Source organism: Lepidothrix coronata, unplaced genomic scaffold, assembly GCF_001604755.1.
Source record: "Lepidothrix coronata isolate B3197 unplaced genomic scaffold, Lepidothrix_coronata-1.0 Scaffold6, whole genome shotgun sequence".
NCBI lineage: Eukaryota > Metazoa > Chordata > Aves > Passeriformes > Pipridae > Lepidothrix > Lepidothrix coronata.
In genome coordinates, this window is record NW_016690186.1 from 2,876,010 (window position 1) to 2,893,707 (window position 17,698).

The window sequence follows — 17,698 nt, forward strand, 5'->3', positions numbered from 1 at the left end:
GTTTGTTATTACTACGATAATAATTATTATTTTAGTGGAAATAAGATTAAATCTTGAGCAAAGCACAGACGAGTTAGACACTGGCTATGACTGTCAGGTAAGAGAAGTAGAGAACATCTTGGGCCAGCAAAGCTGATGTTAGGTACTCTGACACAGATACCAGTTTTTCCAATTAGGATCTTATGACTAAAGATCATTACTACTGCAGCTAGCACTGCAGCTTTTACTACAGTATTCAGTGCATGTCTTAGCAATCGTGCATAAAACTGGGAACATCTCTGGACTTGTTGATTAACTTGATTTACTGAGGGGTCATTTAATTTGTTGATGGATTCTCAGCCGCAGGGGGATCTGAGGTAGATATGAAAGGAGGATGACATATGCATCAGCCTGCTTAATCAATCATGAAAAAATAAAGCAACATGCCTTTGGTAGAAGAGATGGCAAAACTGAGTCCAGATTCTTGATTCTGAATCCAGTGGGTCTGTGAGGACCATAATACAGGCCAGGAAACTTCATCCACACAGTTATTTTAATATACCACCTCATCAGTATAACAGAAGATAAATTTTGTATATTTTTAGCTGGGTCAGTAAAATTATTAAGAAAGTTATCATTAACTATGGTGCCTAAAAGATAAATCACATGGAAAATTGTACAATGTAAAGTTTTATTTCAGTCTGAAGCTCAGCTCGAATTAAATAATATTTTAATGCTTGCATAAGCATTATAATGAGTATAAAAATTACTGGATTTAATATTATTACTGTTATATTTTTAAAATAAAAGCAATTTTTAAATATACAATATATAGCCATTCCTATATATGTTTATATGTACACACAAAAACTTGTATGAAAGTGTGTCTTTTTACAAAAATGTAGCAATCTGCGAAGAAAAAGAAAACTGCTGTATAATAATATACTATGTTCAGAAACAGTTTTCCCTGCAGAAATGCACACACCATTACATAACGTCCTTGATCATAAACTCCTCTAATACAGGCCCTACTAATTAGGCAAAGTCATCATTAGCAGTGCTTTGGTGGTTTGGTATGAGACTGAAGAGGAGGAACTGGCAAATTAAATAGATTGCTCTGTGAAATACATGTAGCATTATATATTTTATATGAAAGAAAAGATGCTAATACATTTTGAAGATTAAGCATCCAAAAAAGTTGTCATATGCTAGTAAGAGTTTCTATGGAAGCGCTAAACAGTGTGTTGCTAATTTTAGGGGGAGGGGCTGTAGTTCAATAAATACATATTATAGTCTTTAATGAGCATTATAAAGTATGTATGCATATCAAATTTCTAAATCAGTTCCAGAAATATTGGCTTTTGCATTTGGTAAGATATAATATTGTTGCTTTACTTTATATTAATATAGGTCTTTCAATAACATTTACCCAGTAAGAAAAAGCTTGTACCTACTAATATTAGGTTTTAATTCCAACCTTTAGAACCCATATGCTAGAAATCACTCATATTAAGTATTCCTATTCCTGTCCAGCCAGAGTCTTCACTGACTGGAGTAGAACAGTTATAATGTGGAAAAAAATCACTAACAAACTTCAGGATTTTCAGAGAACTGCAAAAGAAGACAACTAAAGGCAGAGAGTTTATATTCCACCTTCTCTGCTCCTGTTTCTCCTTTCTCAAACATTTCTAGCTTTGTATATCTTTAAATACTGACTGTAAGTCTTGCATTCTGTCAATTTTTTTAATGTACAACTCATGAAACAGCCCCACGCTGCCCCACAAGTTGAAAACTCTTTGTATCTTCATTTCATGCTTTGTCAGAAAGCAGGAATAATTACACAACACTAAAGGAAATCTTGGCAAGTCACAAAAGAGAATTCTCAAAAGGGAGATCTTGCTTATGTTTTTACTGCTCGAATTGTGCCTACTCTTTGAGATGACCCAAAAACTGTGGTTCAATAAACACTGAAAGTACAAAGATTCTTTCTCTCCTCCTCTCCCATGTGCCTTTACACACATTAATGTAGGAGGCTCATAAAAGTGAAGCAGCAGGGATGAGGGCCTTTATTTAGCTGAGGCATAATAATTTAATATAAGTGTAATGCACATAATGTGTTGACTTGCAAATGGAATAACCTCAGATCTTCAAATGCACACTTTCAATAAAACAGTATTTTACGAACACTTTTTTAAACTAACATGTTCAGACAATTTATGCCTTGTCTATTATCTATTCATGAACCTGCTTCTCCCTTATACACTTGAAATAAATGTTGAATTGACTTTCTAACTAATTATAGAACAGTGTTAAGCAAGCCTCAGCACAGTAACTTCAGCTGTAGTGTCCAGGATGATTTATGTATATACTAGTGGTACTTGGATTTCTTGGAAATAAGGAGCTATGTGAGATGAACTGCTTGTCTTATATTTGTAGTACACTATTTCAGCAGCCAAATATAACCAGTACTCTTCCAGGGTCATTCCTTCACATGAGAGAAATGAAAGTGAGGTTTACTAACTGAAATTTACATTCATCTGTACAGTCTATTCAATCCTGAAAATATCCTTGATTTTTTCACACTGAACGTTCTTTCCTCTCATCAACAAAAGGGATACCAAAATAGAAGAAATCCTTCTAAAAATATGTCCTTACATATATTCTGCCATACCCTGCATAGTCATCCTTCAAATTACAAATTAGTAAATTAAAAAATAACTTCAATTAATGAATTTGATTATTTTAAACTAATGCACATCAAAATGATATTTAATATATATAGCTGTGTTTCAGGCATAAATTCTGAGGAACTAAGAGCTATCAACATCACTTTCTCAGGATCCATTTGGCTGAGAATTTTCATTTCAGTAGAGATTCCAGTCTCTATAGCTAAAGTGTTCATCAGGTTTAATAAATAAATAAAAAAAAGGTCCAACTCTTACTGTAAAAGAGTGAACAACCTTCAGTAATTCTGTGATGAGAAATTCATCATGTTAAGTCCAGGCCCTAGATGAACCTGCAGATTTTCCTTCTGATAATCTGCAGCTGTCAATTAGAGCTTGATTTATTCATCCTCTTCAGCTGCTCTCAGCCTGCCCCTTTGATGGCTCTGGTCTAAGTAGAGACATCACTGCTAGTGCTGTTTATTGAAAGGAAGAGAGAATAAAGCCCTCATATGTCATTTACTGTTGCTTTTAGGGTTGCTTTATCAGAGATTAGTAAAATTTTTGCTCTCTCTGATGTTGCAGGTCAATGTTAAATTCAGTTTATTCCCCACACTGCATCTTGTACCAGTCATTGTTATGAGCAGTCAAAATGTTTTGACATATATTTTTTATGTTCTTTCACTGAAATACTACATATTTTTTTAGAATTATGTTTTCTCTGAAATTCACAACATTTTGAATTAGATACACACTTGGGGTATGTCTCAAGGACATTTTACTTGCCTGCAGCCCATCACCATGTGCCCCATAAAGACTTCATCCACTTTAATGTAACATGTGCATAAAACATGGGGGGAAAGGGTTGAGGGAGACATGGGACAACACGCCAACAAGAGAAGCAATTTCTGAGATGACTAGCCCATAAAAGAGCTCTTAAACAAAATTCCCGCTAGGCATCGCAGGAACATATCCTGTCAGCATGTTTCAGGAATGCTATTTTTCAGCCTAAAAGTCAAGGTTTTATTGAAGCAAAAGATTGTGCTTCAATCCTGCCCCCTGTTTTACAGCCACACTGTGGATTCTTTCAGTCCATTTTCCTTCTTTAGAGTTGGCTCAGTATAAATGATACAAGTACCTGATCTTTCTGAGCTTCTAATATGATCTAGATTATTTCTTGGCCACAGCAAAATACTTCTGGGGTTTTGTTGGCATTTTTTTTTCTTAACCAGAGACAGAAAGATGTATGTCCTGGAGACAGGCTGATCCATTCCAGGATTAAAAGAACTGCTGTTTTTCCTGGTTATCCTTTCTATCTGATTTCTCTATTATTTCTTCGTAAGTGCTAAAATGGTGCTTGTTTCTGTGTTGATTTTTTTAATTAGTTCAGAGAACAACTGGGGGAGAGGAGAAAGATTGAATGAGCATTGAGATCAACTTAATCTCCGTGAGTCCTTGAGCCATAGTGCTCCCTACATATAATTAGGATTTCACGTAACTCTAAATGACTATCAACACCATTCACCTTGTGATGTTTTTGGGTTTTTTTACTTCAAATCCACCATCAATGAGTTTACATTTATTTATTATGCAAAGCACTTTTGATTTCAGTGTATTTCAATATTAAGTGACATCGAAGAAGAAATGCCTCCAGTTTAAAAAAATCTCAAGAGACTTTCCTGTTTGGGGGTGGAACTAAATGGTGTCAGTGCGAGCAAGATAAATATACAGAGGATATCAGTTTTTGACTGTTATTGTACAGAAAAAGGGCTGCTGAAGAATTTTTTTAGCCAATAAATTTTAGTCTTTACTCTTGGCAAGTCTTTCTTTAAAATATATAATAAATGTTGTGGATGTTTAATGTCCAAAGAGAAGAGAAGGGACATCCATTTTCGGAATTAGTCATAAAGGCCTCATATAATTTTATAATGCCTAGCTGTTGATGCCTTTCAAGATTACTGTTTAATACTGTGTTGTAAAAATGCAGAATAAAAATCAGTCCTTACACAAGACAGTTACAGCCTATGCACATTTATCTCAGAAGGTCTGAGCTGACCCGCTTAGTAACTGGAGCTCTATTTTAGTGGCGTGTAGGTGTTTAAAAAGTGTTTATACCACAAAGCTGCCCCCTCCAGACGACAAACCAGCTACATTCGCAGTATGCTGACAGATAAACAGAGAACAACTCCCCCACTAAATACATTAAACAATAATGGCATAAGATTAATGTAGGACAATAATTTTAACATCAATTAAAACTACTAGTGAAAGTAACAATCTGTTTGGGTAATGCATTTCAGCTTGCCAGTTTTTTGCAACAACATTAGAAAGAATTATAAAGCAACTAATGCTTGATTAGAAACATATGTTTCTGGAATGCACAAAATGAGAAGAAAGAGAATTTTTAGGTGGAGGGTTATGTTGTTTATTTCCTAAAGTTATTGTGGTTTTTGCAGGTGGGCATTTTATTGTGGCAGAATGTGAAAGGGTTACTACATACAACATACATTTACCTTGCCTTTTATATTCAAGGCTTCACTCAATCTGCTACTGCCATGGAGAAATCATGTAACCACTTACACATCCTGTCAATTTGATTCTATAGCAATTCTTGGTTTCATCTGAACTTAAATATATGGTAAGTCTGAGCTGGAGTCATGACAGCATTAAATTAACCTGGGTACAATACAATGGGAAAATATCTATTCAAAGGAACTTATTTCATTGTGTATTTTACCCCTAGTATTATCTTTTCACTACTGCACTATTATGAGATAGTGAAATGTGAAATGTGTAGGTTCTTAGAAATGTATATCCAAATATATTTAAAATGTAGAATGTTTATTTTCAAGATGAAGAAGCGACTTAATATACAATGTAATAATGGAATTAAAAAACAAAAACAGTGTGATACGTGTCATCAAAGACAGGATTGAATTTTTTTTAAATTAAATTCTAAAAAAATTTATTTTTGTCATATTTCTTACAACTAGTTAGTTGGAATGAGTAGAACTCTTCAAACACATTATTATTTGTGATATTAAGAAATGTATTCATTAAATTCCATTTACAAGTGAATTGAGTGGTGCTTCAGGGTCCAAGATTTCAAACTGACCAACATTTTGATGCCATGTCAAAACTGCACCATCACGTTTTTCCTTCTCATTTGGCTCCCTTAGTTTGTAAACTACAGAGCCTGAAACATACCCGAGGAGCCTGGCTTTTAGCTTTGAATCACAGAAGCAAAAAGCACATCTCCAGCTGCTTCCACCTATTGATCCACTCTTATTGTGCCGAAATACTTCTTGAAGACAGTGTAGCTGAATATTAAACAAAATGATACAACCTCTTTGGAAATCAGTGTCAAGATCCTCAAAGAGGAGGTAGAATCAGCACTTTAAAACTTTACTTGTTATTTGGGTCATGCATTCCTGCATAACCCCTGAACTGCTGTTCACAGAGAAATTCAAGTTGGTACCAGTGGGGAAGATCTTTAAAGGTGAGGGTGATCAACGCCTAAAAATTTTACTAGGGTGTTTTACAGAACTCTCCATCACTGACTACTTCAAAGTCAGGATGAGTTGTTTTTTCACAATAAAAAAAAAAAAAAAAAAAAAAAAAAACAAAACAACAACAAAAACAAACAAACAAAAAAAAACCCCACAGAAAACAAAACAAAAGGAAAACAAAATCTGAATAATGTCTTTTTAAAAAGCTATTTCCAGTATTGATGCATTTCTCCTGGACATCTTGGCTTCAGTATGCCCAGGAGATGATCCCTGTAGGATGATTGACATCAAGCTGTAGCTTGGTGCTCCTCTACAAACTGACAAAACGGTTTTATCTTGCATCCAGTAGGGCCACCTCAAAGAAACATGTAAAGGGAGATTATAGGTTCTGCTTTACAGGTATAAATGACAATTAATTTTGTTGAAGCCAAAGATGATTCAAGTCTAAAAGAAATGCAGTGGCTAATATAGCTGAGAAAAGAAACAGTTTGACTGCACGAATACTTTTTTTTCTGGTTATGATTTACTCTAGCAGTATATCTCTGTCCAGATCATGCCCTGCCATTGTGACTACAAGCACTTTTAGAATTCCATTTTTGAGAAAAAGCCAATCAAGTGCCTCTGAACGTACCACTGAGTACTGCAGCTGGGAAAGAGTACACTCTTTTGGTGTACGTTTGGGAAACTGATCTCTTTCTTCAGAGTTTCTGAGAGAGATGGAATGGGGAAAAAAGGAAAAAATATGCTTTTCCACAACTTCCTCCCAATACGCTGATATGATTCTCTTCCCCATTAGTGATAGCCTCTATTACAAAGACTTATCTTCCAGTGATTACATGCAGTATATTTCACATCTGGTACTACCAGAATGGCTTAAAATGGGATATGACAGAGTGCATGACGAAAGAGAGATGACAGAAATCCCTCCGTCACTGAAGAGTCAGCCAGGGCACCGAGCATGGTCATGGTCAAAATTTTCAGCCACCAGTTGTAAGTGCAATAATTCGAGAAATGTTTTGCAAACAGCATTAATCCTGGTAGAAATGGCTGAAAAACCCTGCTTGGGTTTTCCTTCATGGAAGAGTTGAGAAGTGACAATTATGGAGAGTCTGCTTTCAAGAAGAAATAATGCATGACTAGTCAAGATAATGAAAAAAATGAAGAGGGATTTGCAATTATTTTAAAATATCAGAATGTTGTAATATCATAAAGAGAAATGACCCTAACAAATAAATTACAGAGATATTACTTACTCCTAACAACTCAAAATGAGTTTGACTTGCTGTTTGATTTGCTCTTCATTCTTATTTGAAAACCAGTTTTATTTACTTGGGTTTATTTATCATTCTTGCTTCTGCAGAAAAAGCAATTGTGCCAAAAAATCCCATTAGACTGCAATAGCTATAGTCTTTCGAGTTAATCCTCACTATTGTCCATCCACAATATGTAGTATTGCTTACCTCACACACAGGCAAAAAAGCCTTTGGAAAGAAATGTAACTTTATGGCTTTTCTTCCAAACCACAACAAACGGGGGAAAAATACTTCATTATAATGAATTTCTCTCTCTAAATGTGGTCAATAGAAAGATTTCACCCTTCTTGAACCAAAACAAATTATATAAGATTTTTCTTTTATTTTGACTCCTAAAATAGAGCATTACTAGGATCAGCAGAATACGACTTCAGTTTTCTCTTGGGAAAGAAACGGAAGCCCATTATTAAATATCACTGCTATATGCATGTTTGAGAAAAAAAAAAAAGTCTTTCTCAAGTCCAGCTCTCCATTCCTAATTTGGTTTTGATAATTGGATCTAACTTAGTACTTCCATACTGGCACAAGTCCTGTTTCTGATACTTATTTTTTTCCAGATGGATAGCAACACACAAATTAACTTCATCAAAATAAATCTCTACCTATAGACCTTCTAACAGGAAAAAGCATTTTTTTGTACTGTAATTAAACATTTGTACTTGTCTTGCCCAGATAGGTATATGAAATCATATTATTTTCCTATTTTTCTTATTCTAAGTTGTATTTAAACTATACAATATAGCTTCCCTTTTGTATTTATCACAGCTTCTCTTTAAATCTTTTAAATTTTGGCTTTCCCCTCCTCCCAAAGTTACATTGTATTGACATTTAAATCAAGAAAATTAACATTTCCCTATCACCATGAAGTAACAAGATGCAGCCCTTTGATAGCAAGCACTTTCATGTCCCATTAACCCATATACTCTCAGGAGTTTGTTATAACAACATTGGAGGTTATTTAATTGAGTTGATTCATTGCATACTTTGAAGAACTGGCAGAAATCAGTATGAGTTGTCAGTGGTGCCTCTCCAACGCTGAGCTGATCGCAGTAAAAGGTGATGTGGATGGCAGGAGGACACCTCTCTAGAGTGGAGGTTTCTATCACCATAATGCCATTACAAAAACAAGTAGCTCATAGAGCCTACTACCAGCCTTGCTGCCCCAACAACAACAAAAGTGCTTTGATTTTTTTGTGGGTCTTAACAGCTTATCAGCTCTTTAAGCCTCTTCTGCACCCCATTTTTTGACTATATAAGAACAGAAACACCTTAAGCTCAACAAGTAGTAGGGAAGCTTGTCAATTCTGAAATGAGTATTTCTCATGTGTAATAATAGGGCTACAGCATCTATTTCTTCTGTGATTTCAAGCATCTTCAAAGAGAGACACAATCACCTTCTTGCAACGCGTAAGTTGTCTTTTTCTCTTCCTTTACAATATGATCTTATATAAAAAGTTGTTAGGGTCTTTTTCCTAGCCTGTGTTCCTTTTTTCACCTCTCATCAGACTTTGAAGTGACTAAAGGAAGAATGTGACACACACAACACAGAACTCTGAGGGAATTTTAAATTTTAAAAATTCTTCATGTTAAAAAAAAAAAAATACACATTCCAAAAACCCCCAGACTACCCACTAACTGCACCACAAATAACATGGAACACCAGGTTGTTATTGAAAGCCAAAAATAAACCAGACCAACTACTGATTAAATATTTATTAATAAAAAATCTTAGCATAAAAAAGCTCATTCTGTACACTTAAAGGACAAAGATGAAACTATACAATAGCAGTAAAGTAAGACACATAACAAGTTAAAGACCCTTGAAATTATGCTTTCAGAATTGTGTTCTTGTCTGTTGTCACCTGCCATGCATTTATTGTTTTCATGGAGACTGTAAGCCTCCTGAAGAAGCCACTTGATACACTTTGAAGTTATGCACAGCCATGACAATCATTAACCCATAGTAAAAACATGTTGGTTACATTAATATTTGCTACTGTTAGTTCATCCAGTGATGAACAAACATCAGGCAGGTTTACTGATAATACATCAAAGAGTTGCATAGATAATTGATATAAATTTTATCATCCAGCCAAATACATTATTTGCCATATTCTCTGATGCATTTCAGTTGTACCTGGTAGAATAAGTAACCTGATGTACTAATTAGCTTCATTTGGTCTTCAGCATTGCAATATTACAGTGTCTTTCAAGAACACGAATCACAACAAAGGTTGACTTGGATAATAACAGTGTCATTACCTTGAGTGGAACACTTTGCCAGATCTAGCACATAACTAAGCTGACAGAGAGCAGAATATTGATAGAGTTAGTCACCTAAGAACAAGTAGCTCTTCAAGCCACAACAAAGTGAGTGAGAGAAATCTAGAACAGAGCTGGGAGTATGAACTCTGATTAAGGTTTCTTTTGTCCTTGGAAAATGTCAGTGTCCACTAGGATTACTGGTTCCTTGTCCATCTCCTATATTCTGTCCTCAGAAACCAACATGCATAGATATGAATGAAAGTTGTACCTGGGTATTTGAGGTTAGGATCTATGCACCCTGCTTGACCAAAGAGACCAAACAGATTACTGTTTCTTCATGTAACTGGGCTTTCTAAAATCAAAGCAATTGACAATCATTCTTGTAAACTTACTCTCTGTAACTGGTACACAAATACTTGATGGAAGACATGTATCATATAGCAGTCCTACTCCGGACTATAGATCTGAATCTTTGTATCAGTGTGACTGCCTGTAGAGCTGATATCTTAAAGGTAACTTAACCCATTGCAAAGTCATCCAATACAGATTCTTCTCCTAAACCTACAATCTTACCTTTATTGTAATTTTTTCTCTAATTATTCAGTTAATCTGGATATTTAATCCTGGTTACTTCCATTAGAGAGACATCTCAAATTATACAATTCTGTAAAGAACACGGTGGGCCATGGACATATCCATTAAGCAATACCATTTAAGCTACTGAAAAATATTTTGAAAATACACTTTTCCACTTTCCTAAAGGTTTTGTTTTCTTCTCGCAGCTGAACCCAGACATTAGGAAGATCCCAAGCCTCTTGGAAAAACAGGTCTGTATATAGCATCTCAGTCAGTAAGGCCATCACATTGTTCTTTCAACTATTGGTACTGCAGAAATACATATAAAACTGTTATGAGTAGAATTTTCATTGTATTTTCCTCAAAGATATTTATCTGTTTAAGTATTTTCAAATGCATTCATATTATCTTTTTAACATAAAGTAAAATGGGTAAACTGTATAAATGGGTGTGCAAGTTCTATGGGTAGAAGATTAAATAAATAGCACCATAAATGTGAAACAGTAACAGACTGTAACACCTTCATAATGTGTAGTAGCATATGATTCCATTTATTAAAATGAAAACACAGGAAGCTTCTATAGCCTTGAACAAAAGATACTCCAAGTGTAAGTCATGAAAATAGCATTGCACCCTCCAGAGGGTTTTAGTGGATTATGACTTGTTTAGTAACAGTTTGAGCAAAAGGAAAATGCAGCAAGTTATCCTCACCATTGTAAAAACAGAACTCACCTGCTTGCTGATAGCGTTTTTCTGCCAACAGGTGGTGGAGATGGTTCACTATGGAAGAAGCTTTTTATCCACCAATATTTATCAATTAAGTCAGGTAACCCTGCCAAAGGAGAAAAAGACCACATTATTAGATACTGTCTGAATAACAAACAGGCAAAACTGAAGACTATTTCAAAGAAGGGAAGAATACCATGAAATATTTTTTCCTGGTCTGTAACGTTCGTGGCATCTGAACAGCAGGAGGAGCTGGAAGAAACACTGGATTCAGAGTTCAGTCTTGCTGTTCATGGAAAACAGAGACACATAATTTAAAAAGTGCTTTGAAAGCCTGCACTATTTCTATGTCAAAAGTTTTTCAGACCTGCTGCTATATTGAAGGAATCAAGTTTACTGAGCTACAGAGTATAACTTCTGTATTATATACACCATTCTACTACAGTTGTTTTTATAAAAACTTTTTTATCAGTTACTCTCTCAGTCTACTTTGCTTCACTTAAAAGCATACTGATATCTATTTGGATAACTTTCACCAAAATTACTGAAAAAGCTTATGATCCTCCACATTGCTATCAAAACAAGAAAGTCTATACTTGAACATTCAAGCCCAAAACAACCTAATTGCTATAGTTTCCATTGTAATACAACCATATACTACACTCACACAACAGTGTCCATCCTGTACAATGGAATCCTAATACACCACATGTACTCTCAAACTGGTGATTATTTCACATATTTAGAAACAAAATGTGAATTGATTTTGTGTTGTGTTTAAGCTTGCAAAGTAAACACGAAGCACAGGTAGAAGCTGTGAACAGGTGAATAACCAGAAGCAAATGCTCATTAACACTAAGTTCCTTGGTATGAAAACCTCTCCAAGAAATTAAAAACTACTGCACAAAGACATGCCTTTGCCTCTAGCTCATCCAGACATCATCTGAAACACTTTCTGACCTTTCCCGAGTGCCAACAACCCGGGCATCTCCTCGGGAGAGGCTCGGTGAGCTCAGCCTCCCTTAGTCCGAGAGAAGGGAAGAGGGGGAGAAGAATGGAGGGTGTGTTTGGGGACGACAGGCAGCTCCCAGCCCCCCTGAACACTCACTTCTGTAGTACTGGTTCTTGGCCAGGAGGCAGCCGGCGGAGGGTACTGAGGCCATGGCAGCGGCGCAGTTGGGAATCCGCCTCTTTTCCGAGAGGAGACCGCGGGTGGAAGGATGCGCTGTGCCACTGGCAACCCGAGCCGCCCCTATATGGGTCACGGCGGGCGGCCCGCCCAGGAGGCGGTGGGGTGGGACGGAAGAGAGCGAGGGAAGGAAAGGAGAGAGCGAGGGAGGAGGAGAAGGAGAGCGAGAGCCTCTGGCTGCTGTCGCCTAGCCCTTGCTCGGGTCGTCCCGGAGAGCCGCGGAGAGCCCCGCGTCCCCGCCCCGATCCCCTCGGTCTCTCTTCCTGCCTGTCATCTCTGAGCGCTTCTCTGGAGTGCCACGGGCGGGGACTAAGAGCTGCAGCTTTCGTTATTCTCTGTGGGGAATGGGAAGAGAGGAGTGAGCAGACAGGCACCTGTTTCGTTAGGGATTTTTGGCTATGCCAAAACATGGCTGTTTAGAACATGACTGTGCATATACACTAAAGAAAGTGAGGCCAGAGGAATGATGTCCACTCTCACGGTAATGAGCAAAACCCACGAGCACAGTCTTGGTAAAAAACTTGGTAATCCAAGATAGATAACAAAATGACTTTTACTTTCCCACAGATAAATGCACAGCTCCTTTACATTGTTGCAATCCCATATCGTGGCAAAACTTGTCCCACAGTGTGTGTCCTTATCTTGCATAATGATCAACAGAAAAAGTAACAAACAGCTTTGGCTATTTGACTTTCTCCTGCTCCACAACAAAATGTTTGTTCTCTTTTTTTTTTCCTAGCAGGAGCTGTGGGTAAGAACGGAGCCATATGTGGTGTGAGATACCATGTCACTGCCACGTATCTGCTTAAATACTGCGTTCTATCTCAAATGATAAGGACATAGTTCATAATAGCTCCTAGCATATTTGTAAGGGTATAAGTATACCACAGGGAAACTTCCTGTAAAACAATACTCATACAGCAGTTGTAACAGATAAGCATTGTGTATTTTCCTAGGCCTTTTTATTGACCTTCTATCATGACAACGTTGTGGTCTTTCCCAAGCAAAGCTTGAAGGCTCATCTTTGTGAAATCTGCGAGATTGACACAGAAAATACTTTGCAGATGGTTTGGTACCAAGCACGAGCACCAGTTACCTCATATGTTTATCTTGTTATGTCAAAAAGCACTGTAAGAGTAAAAATTACATCCCTACTACTTGGTAATGGACACCTAAATGTAACTGAACTATTAGCTTGTCATACAGCAATCACCTCTTTTCCTGTCTTAATAGTGAATTTCCATTTTGAAATGGTCAACATTTCTTGTTCTATTTGTGGGCAATAAACATTTGCACCAACATAAATGCCCTCAGACTGAGCACTCTGTATAACTGTCAGATCCATTCCATCAAAGAAGAGAAGCTTCTCCCCCAAGAGCCATAGGAAGTGCTCCTCTCGGACCATGGTAGTGGGCGTTTGTAGTGATAACGCTGTGTTCTAGACGGAGCTAGTAACATTATCAAGAATAGCATCTGTCATTCTCTTTCAGCTCTGAAATCCTGTTTAAATCTACTCATACGTTTGTCAAGGACACTATTAGAAAAGCTGTTTAGGCTTTAACATACCCATGGTCTAGGCACTGTGTTTGGCAAGAACACTGACTTAAATAGTACTCTTGCAAACACCACAACATTTTGGAGCCATGCCAGAACACTCAAGAGCTGGGGAACACCAGGTCTGTGAAATTTTTAATTGCTTCCCTGCTGCATGCATATTATTTTACTATATCATTTAACATACATGGCCATTTACCAGTTTTGTTCTGGAGATTTCTCTCATGCATTGCACTGGAACAGAAAGCACTTATTTAATGAGAAATTTTCCATCACTTCTCTCACTCGATCTGGCATTATGTTCTATCTCTTAGATTTTCTTCAAGTAAGAATGCAGAATTTTCTGAATGTAGAACTACAGATTTCACCAGGGTTTTTTCTTACAGGGTCATTCTGGCAGAGTGCTTCTAAAACACTGGCACATTTATTTTAAAGCACTGCTACAAAACCAAGGCATGCTATTATCTTCAGTTAACACATGGGAATTCTGAGATCCAAAGGAGATAAGATAAAAGAATCCAGAAATCTTAGGTGTCTCATATGAGAGCTGTCTAGGCCTTTATTTTTTTATAACTATTTAGCACTTTGCCATACTTCATTTACTCACTTTTAACTGTCATTCACTTCAGATCCAGATTTAAGTACTCAGTGTGTTGATAAATCAGATTCTCATCAGACATTGAAAAAAATGGTTAGTGGCTACCTATGATAAATGTAAGTAACTCACATAGCATCAATTACAAACTCAGGGGCAAGGTTACAATTTAGCTTTCAAGGCAGCATTCAATTGCCTTGTCCACTGACCTGTTCTTTTCTCCCTGGAAGCCTTTGTTGCATCACTACTCAAATTCTGTCACAAATATGGATGAAATCCTACTAAATGCCTACCATAATCTCTTTAACATTACAAACTCAGTTCATATCCCTGACTCATGCAAAAACAGGCAAGGGCCCTATGAAATAAATAAAACATAACATGCAATTTTATAAAAATGCATTTACAGAACATATACATTTCCAGCCTTTTGCCTGACTAATATTGTGACCTTAACAATGGTGTTCATTTAACATTTGTGTATGCTTAACTATAACAGGGCACAACACTGAAGTATATGTGATCCCATGAAACACGGACACTTATCAAAACAGTAACTTAAATTTAAAAATTGAATCAATATGACTCATTAAATAAATAGGTCTCCCACCTAATTCTGCCAGGATTACCTGGTGTAACCCTTTATTAGTCATGAAAAGTAAAACATCACAGTCACAACAACAAAACCAAACAAACAGTTTATATTAAGCTTGACCTTAAAGCTGACCTGTTAATTATTCACTAGACAAGGTTTATCTAATAAACTTGCCTACTCTTTCACTTCCTGGAATATCTGTAAGCATGATGCCCATCTTTCTGGGGACTTGTTTTTGGTGTTTTCTTTCCATGAACTTTTGTGAAAATTTTTTAATTTTCCTTGTTACTTAAACTTCTGTAAGTGTAGTGTAGCATCAGAAACTGTAGAGAGCTGCTTCATTGCTGTGTTCTTTGAATGATTGTGTGGGTACTCTAATAATGTTTTGAGAGATGTGAACAATTTGAGTGAAAGTATCTTTCCACATGGATATGCAGAAAGACACTGTTTTGGAACATGAGGATGGAATATTCCCACATAACAAGCTTCTGTAAGAGCAGATTTTGCATCTTTTTATTAATAAGTCTTATTACCCATATGCAATTAGCATTTCAATCAAATTTTTTAAAAAAATTATTAATCATCATTAATCATTCTTATTTTAAGGGAATTGTGTCATAAGATGACTCTCCATGAGAAGACTGAACTTTCCTGGGTAGTATTTTGTAATGGGTGTATTAACATTTTTAGAGAATTTTCAGAAATGTTTCCTTCATGGATCTTTCTGTGACTCTAATTATTCGCTATCTCAACAAATTATTTTGCATACCTGTTCTGTGAAATTTTGGAAGGAGTCTGTAAAGAGGCTTTCATTGAAGAAATTAAGTACTTCCACTATATAAAGTAACAAAACTTTGCTATGCAAAAAGTATTATTGAAACCTGTTTGGTTTGTTAGCTACTTCCAAGGACCAGTGTCATCACTTACCATTTTCATTCATTTGTTTTACTCCAAGTCAAACAGCTCAGCAGGAATGCAGGGCTCATCTATCAAAACCAAGAGAATCTGAGGTATTGATGAAGAATTAAATGGCAGAGTAAGAGTTGGGAGGGGAATGGAAATTTATGTTGCATGTGGCCTGCAAAAGAGACACAGGACCATAAAGCTGCTTGGGAGAATCTGAGCATAGAAGGGACAAAAAAGGCCTTTTTCTTCATCACTGCAGTGTGTGGCACCACTGCAAATCATCAGCTTTGTAGTAATGACCACTCCTGGTAGTGAAAGCAGGTCCTTACCGGGAGTTCTGGCGCTTGCATTCATTGTTAATTTAGGAGCTTATTCTGCTGCAGTGAATGGGAACTCACACCTAAGAAGAAGAAAATGACAGTTATCTTAGCCCTACATATGTCACAAATGTCTGCTGATTTAATGAAAACCATGTTATCAGGAGGACCAAATAGCCTGGCATAGAGGGCTCATTCTTTAACATCTTGTTCTCCTTTTGTCTCCTCCAAAGCCACTATAGAGTAAACACACACGGTATGTCCTTGCATATCTCCATCTTCTTTATTGCATTAAACACATCCAGCATGTCATTCATATGTCTCAGGTACCTGCTCCATTTTTACTGGGACATCTGAAGAAACATGCAGGTGTTAATCCACTCGCAAATCACACCAGCATGCAGAGGAGGAGCGCTGGCTGTGTAGGACTTATCACACAACAACATCAGGTCAGATCTTCAGTTCATCATACTTGTTATTTCCTTCTTCTCCCACAATTTAACCTATTGGCCTCAGAAGTGCTAACACCGTCAGGACTGACCCAGAGACTCCGCCATTTTTTCTAGAGTTCCACACGCTTAGAATTTGTCTGAACTAGTAGTTTAAATACGCTTGGTACCATTCTTTGGCCCTGAAGACAACTGGTATAGAATGGTCTCTAGCCACATTGTTTTATACTGCAAAGTAATATGTTTACATCCAAAATGTTTGCGACGAATTGTCTCTTGCTTGTGTTAATTCCCATTAACTGCTGGGACTTTTTTGGGAAGAAGCCAGAGAAAACCCTAAGCCGTTCCAGGACCTTTTCAATATTTTAATAGCATGAACAGTCATGTTCTGTTCCCTGACAAGGTACCCTGGTATTAATTCTAGGGTTAGTTAATTTGATGTGATGTTACTGCTGCCTAGTGTAAGAAATCCAGAGCCTGATAAGCTGGCAAACAAATGAGTCTCTTCTGGGCATCCATCTGCAAACATACCATGTTGAACATTTCCGTGTAGATGGCTAATTAGGGTCCAGTTATTGTATTTCCTTAGATCTTAATCTAATACAGTTTCCTTCTCCACGAATGCTGCTGGTGAAAAGTCTTTCGCTCAGGCTGCTACAGTGCCGAGTCTTAGTCCAGCAAGAGCTGGAGCACAGTCCCATTCAGACAACTGGGAGTGTTTTCTGCCTTAAATATGCAACATGTTAACAATAAAAAATGGAGAACAGGTACTGCCAATCTCTGCTTCTGTGACAATTTAGGAAAAAAAAAAAGAGAGAGAGAGAAAAGAACCATAAAAGCCACTTCTTTGGGAAACCATTCTTCCCGGTCTCAGTCCAAACTGACACCAGTGCTGAGCCTCTAAGCATGACATACTGATACTACACTTCAAGCTGACTTCATGAGAAAGGAAAGGCAGCCAAGCTGAGCACTTCACAAGATAAAAGTGCCTAGCATCCCAGCAGAATTTACTCTTACTACAAACTCATCTGACTGGCAATGAAGGCATAGTTGGCAGCATTT

General features: G+C 36.9%; 1 protein-coding gene and 1 long non-coding RNA gene across 3 annotated transcripts in view; both read right to left on the minus strand.

The window, feature by feature from the left end:
* Positions 1 to 9,159: 9,159 nt before the first annotated feature.
* Positions 9,160 to 15,912, minus strand: CUNH8orf22 (chromosome unknown C8orf22 homolog). 2 transcript variants are annotated; one of them, XM_017833306.1, is made up of 5 exons: positions 15,892 to 15,912; positions 12,140 to 12,555; positions 11,228 to 11,313; positions 11,038 to 11,137; positions 9,160 to 10,614 (listed from the first exon to the last, which is right to left on the minus strand). In XM_017833306.1, exons 1-5 carry the CDS (start codon positions 15,898 to 15,900, stop codon positions 10,602 to 10,604), a joined length of 624 nt encoding a protein of 207 aa, XP_017688795.1. In that variant the 5' UTR covers positions 15,901 to 15,912; the 3' UTR covers positions 9,160 to 10,601. The 2 variants fall into 2 exon arrangements, with proteins under 2 accessions (XP_017688795.1, XP_017688805.1); XM_017833316.1 differs by lacking the exon at positions 15,892 to 15,912 and having other exon boundaries at positions 11,228 to 11,317; positions 12,140 to 12,280.
* A 296-nt stretch (positions 15,913 to 16,208) lies between these two features.
* The window catches only part of LOC108506378, a 37,203-nt gene continuing 35,713 nt past the window's right edge, over positions 16,209 to 17,698 (minus strand). The window contains exon 4 of the long non-coding RNA XR_001877755.1: positions 16,209 to 16,270. This is a non-coding gene — a long non-coding RNA (uncharacterized LOC108506378). The remainder of the gene's footprint in view (positions 16,271 to 17,698) is intronic.

Coding starts and splice junctions, on each gene's coding strand:
- CUNH8orf22 (XM_017833306.1), bottom strand. Junction 11,314..12,139: donor CAAGAACCAGTACTACAGAA/GTGAGTGTTCAG, acceptor ATGAACAGCAAG/ACTGAACTCTGAATCCAGTG. Junction 11,138..11,227: donor CCAGGAAAAAATATTTCATG/GTATTCTTCCCT, acceptor CTCCTTTGGCAG/GGTTACCTGACTTAATTGAT.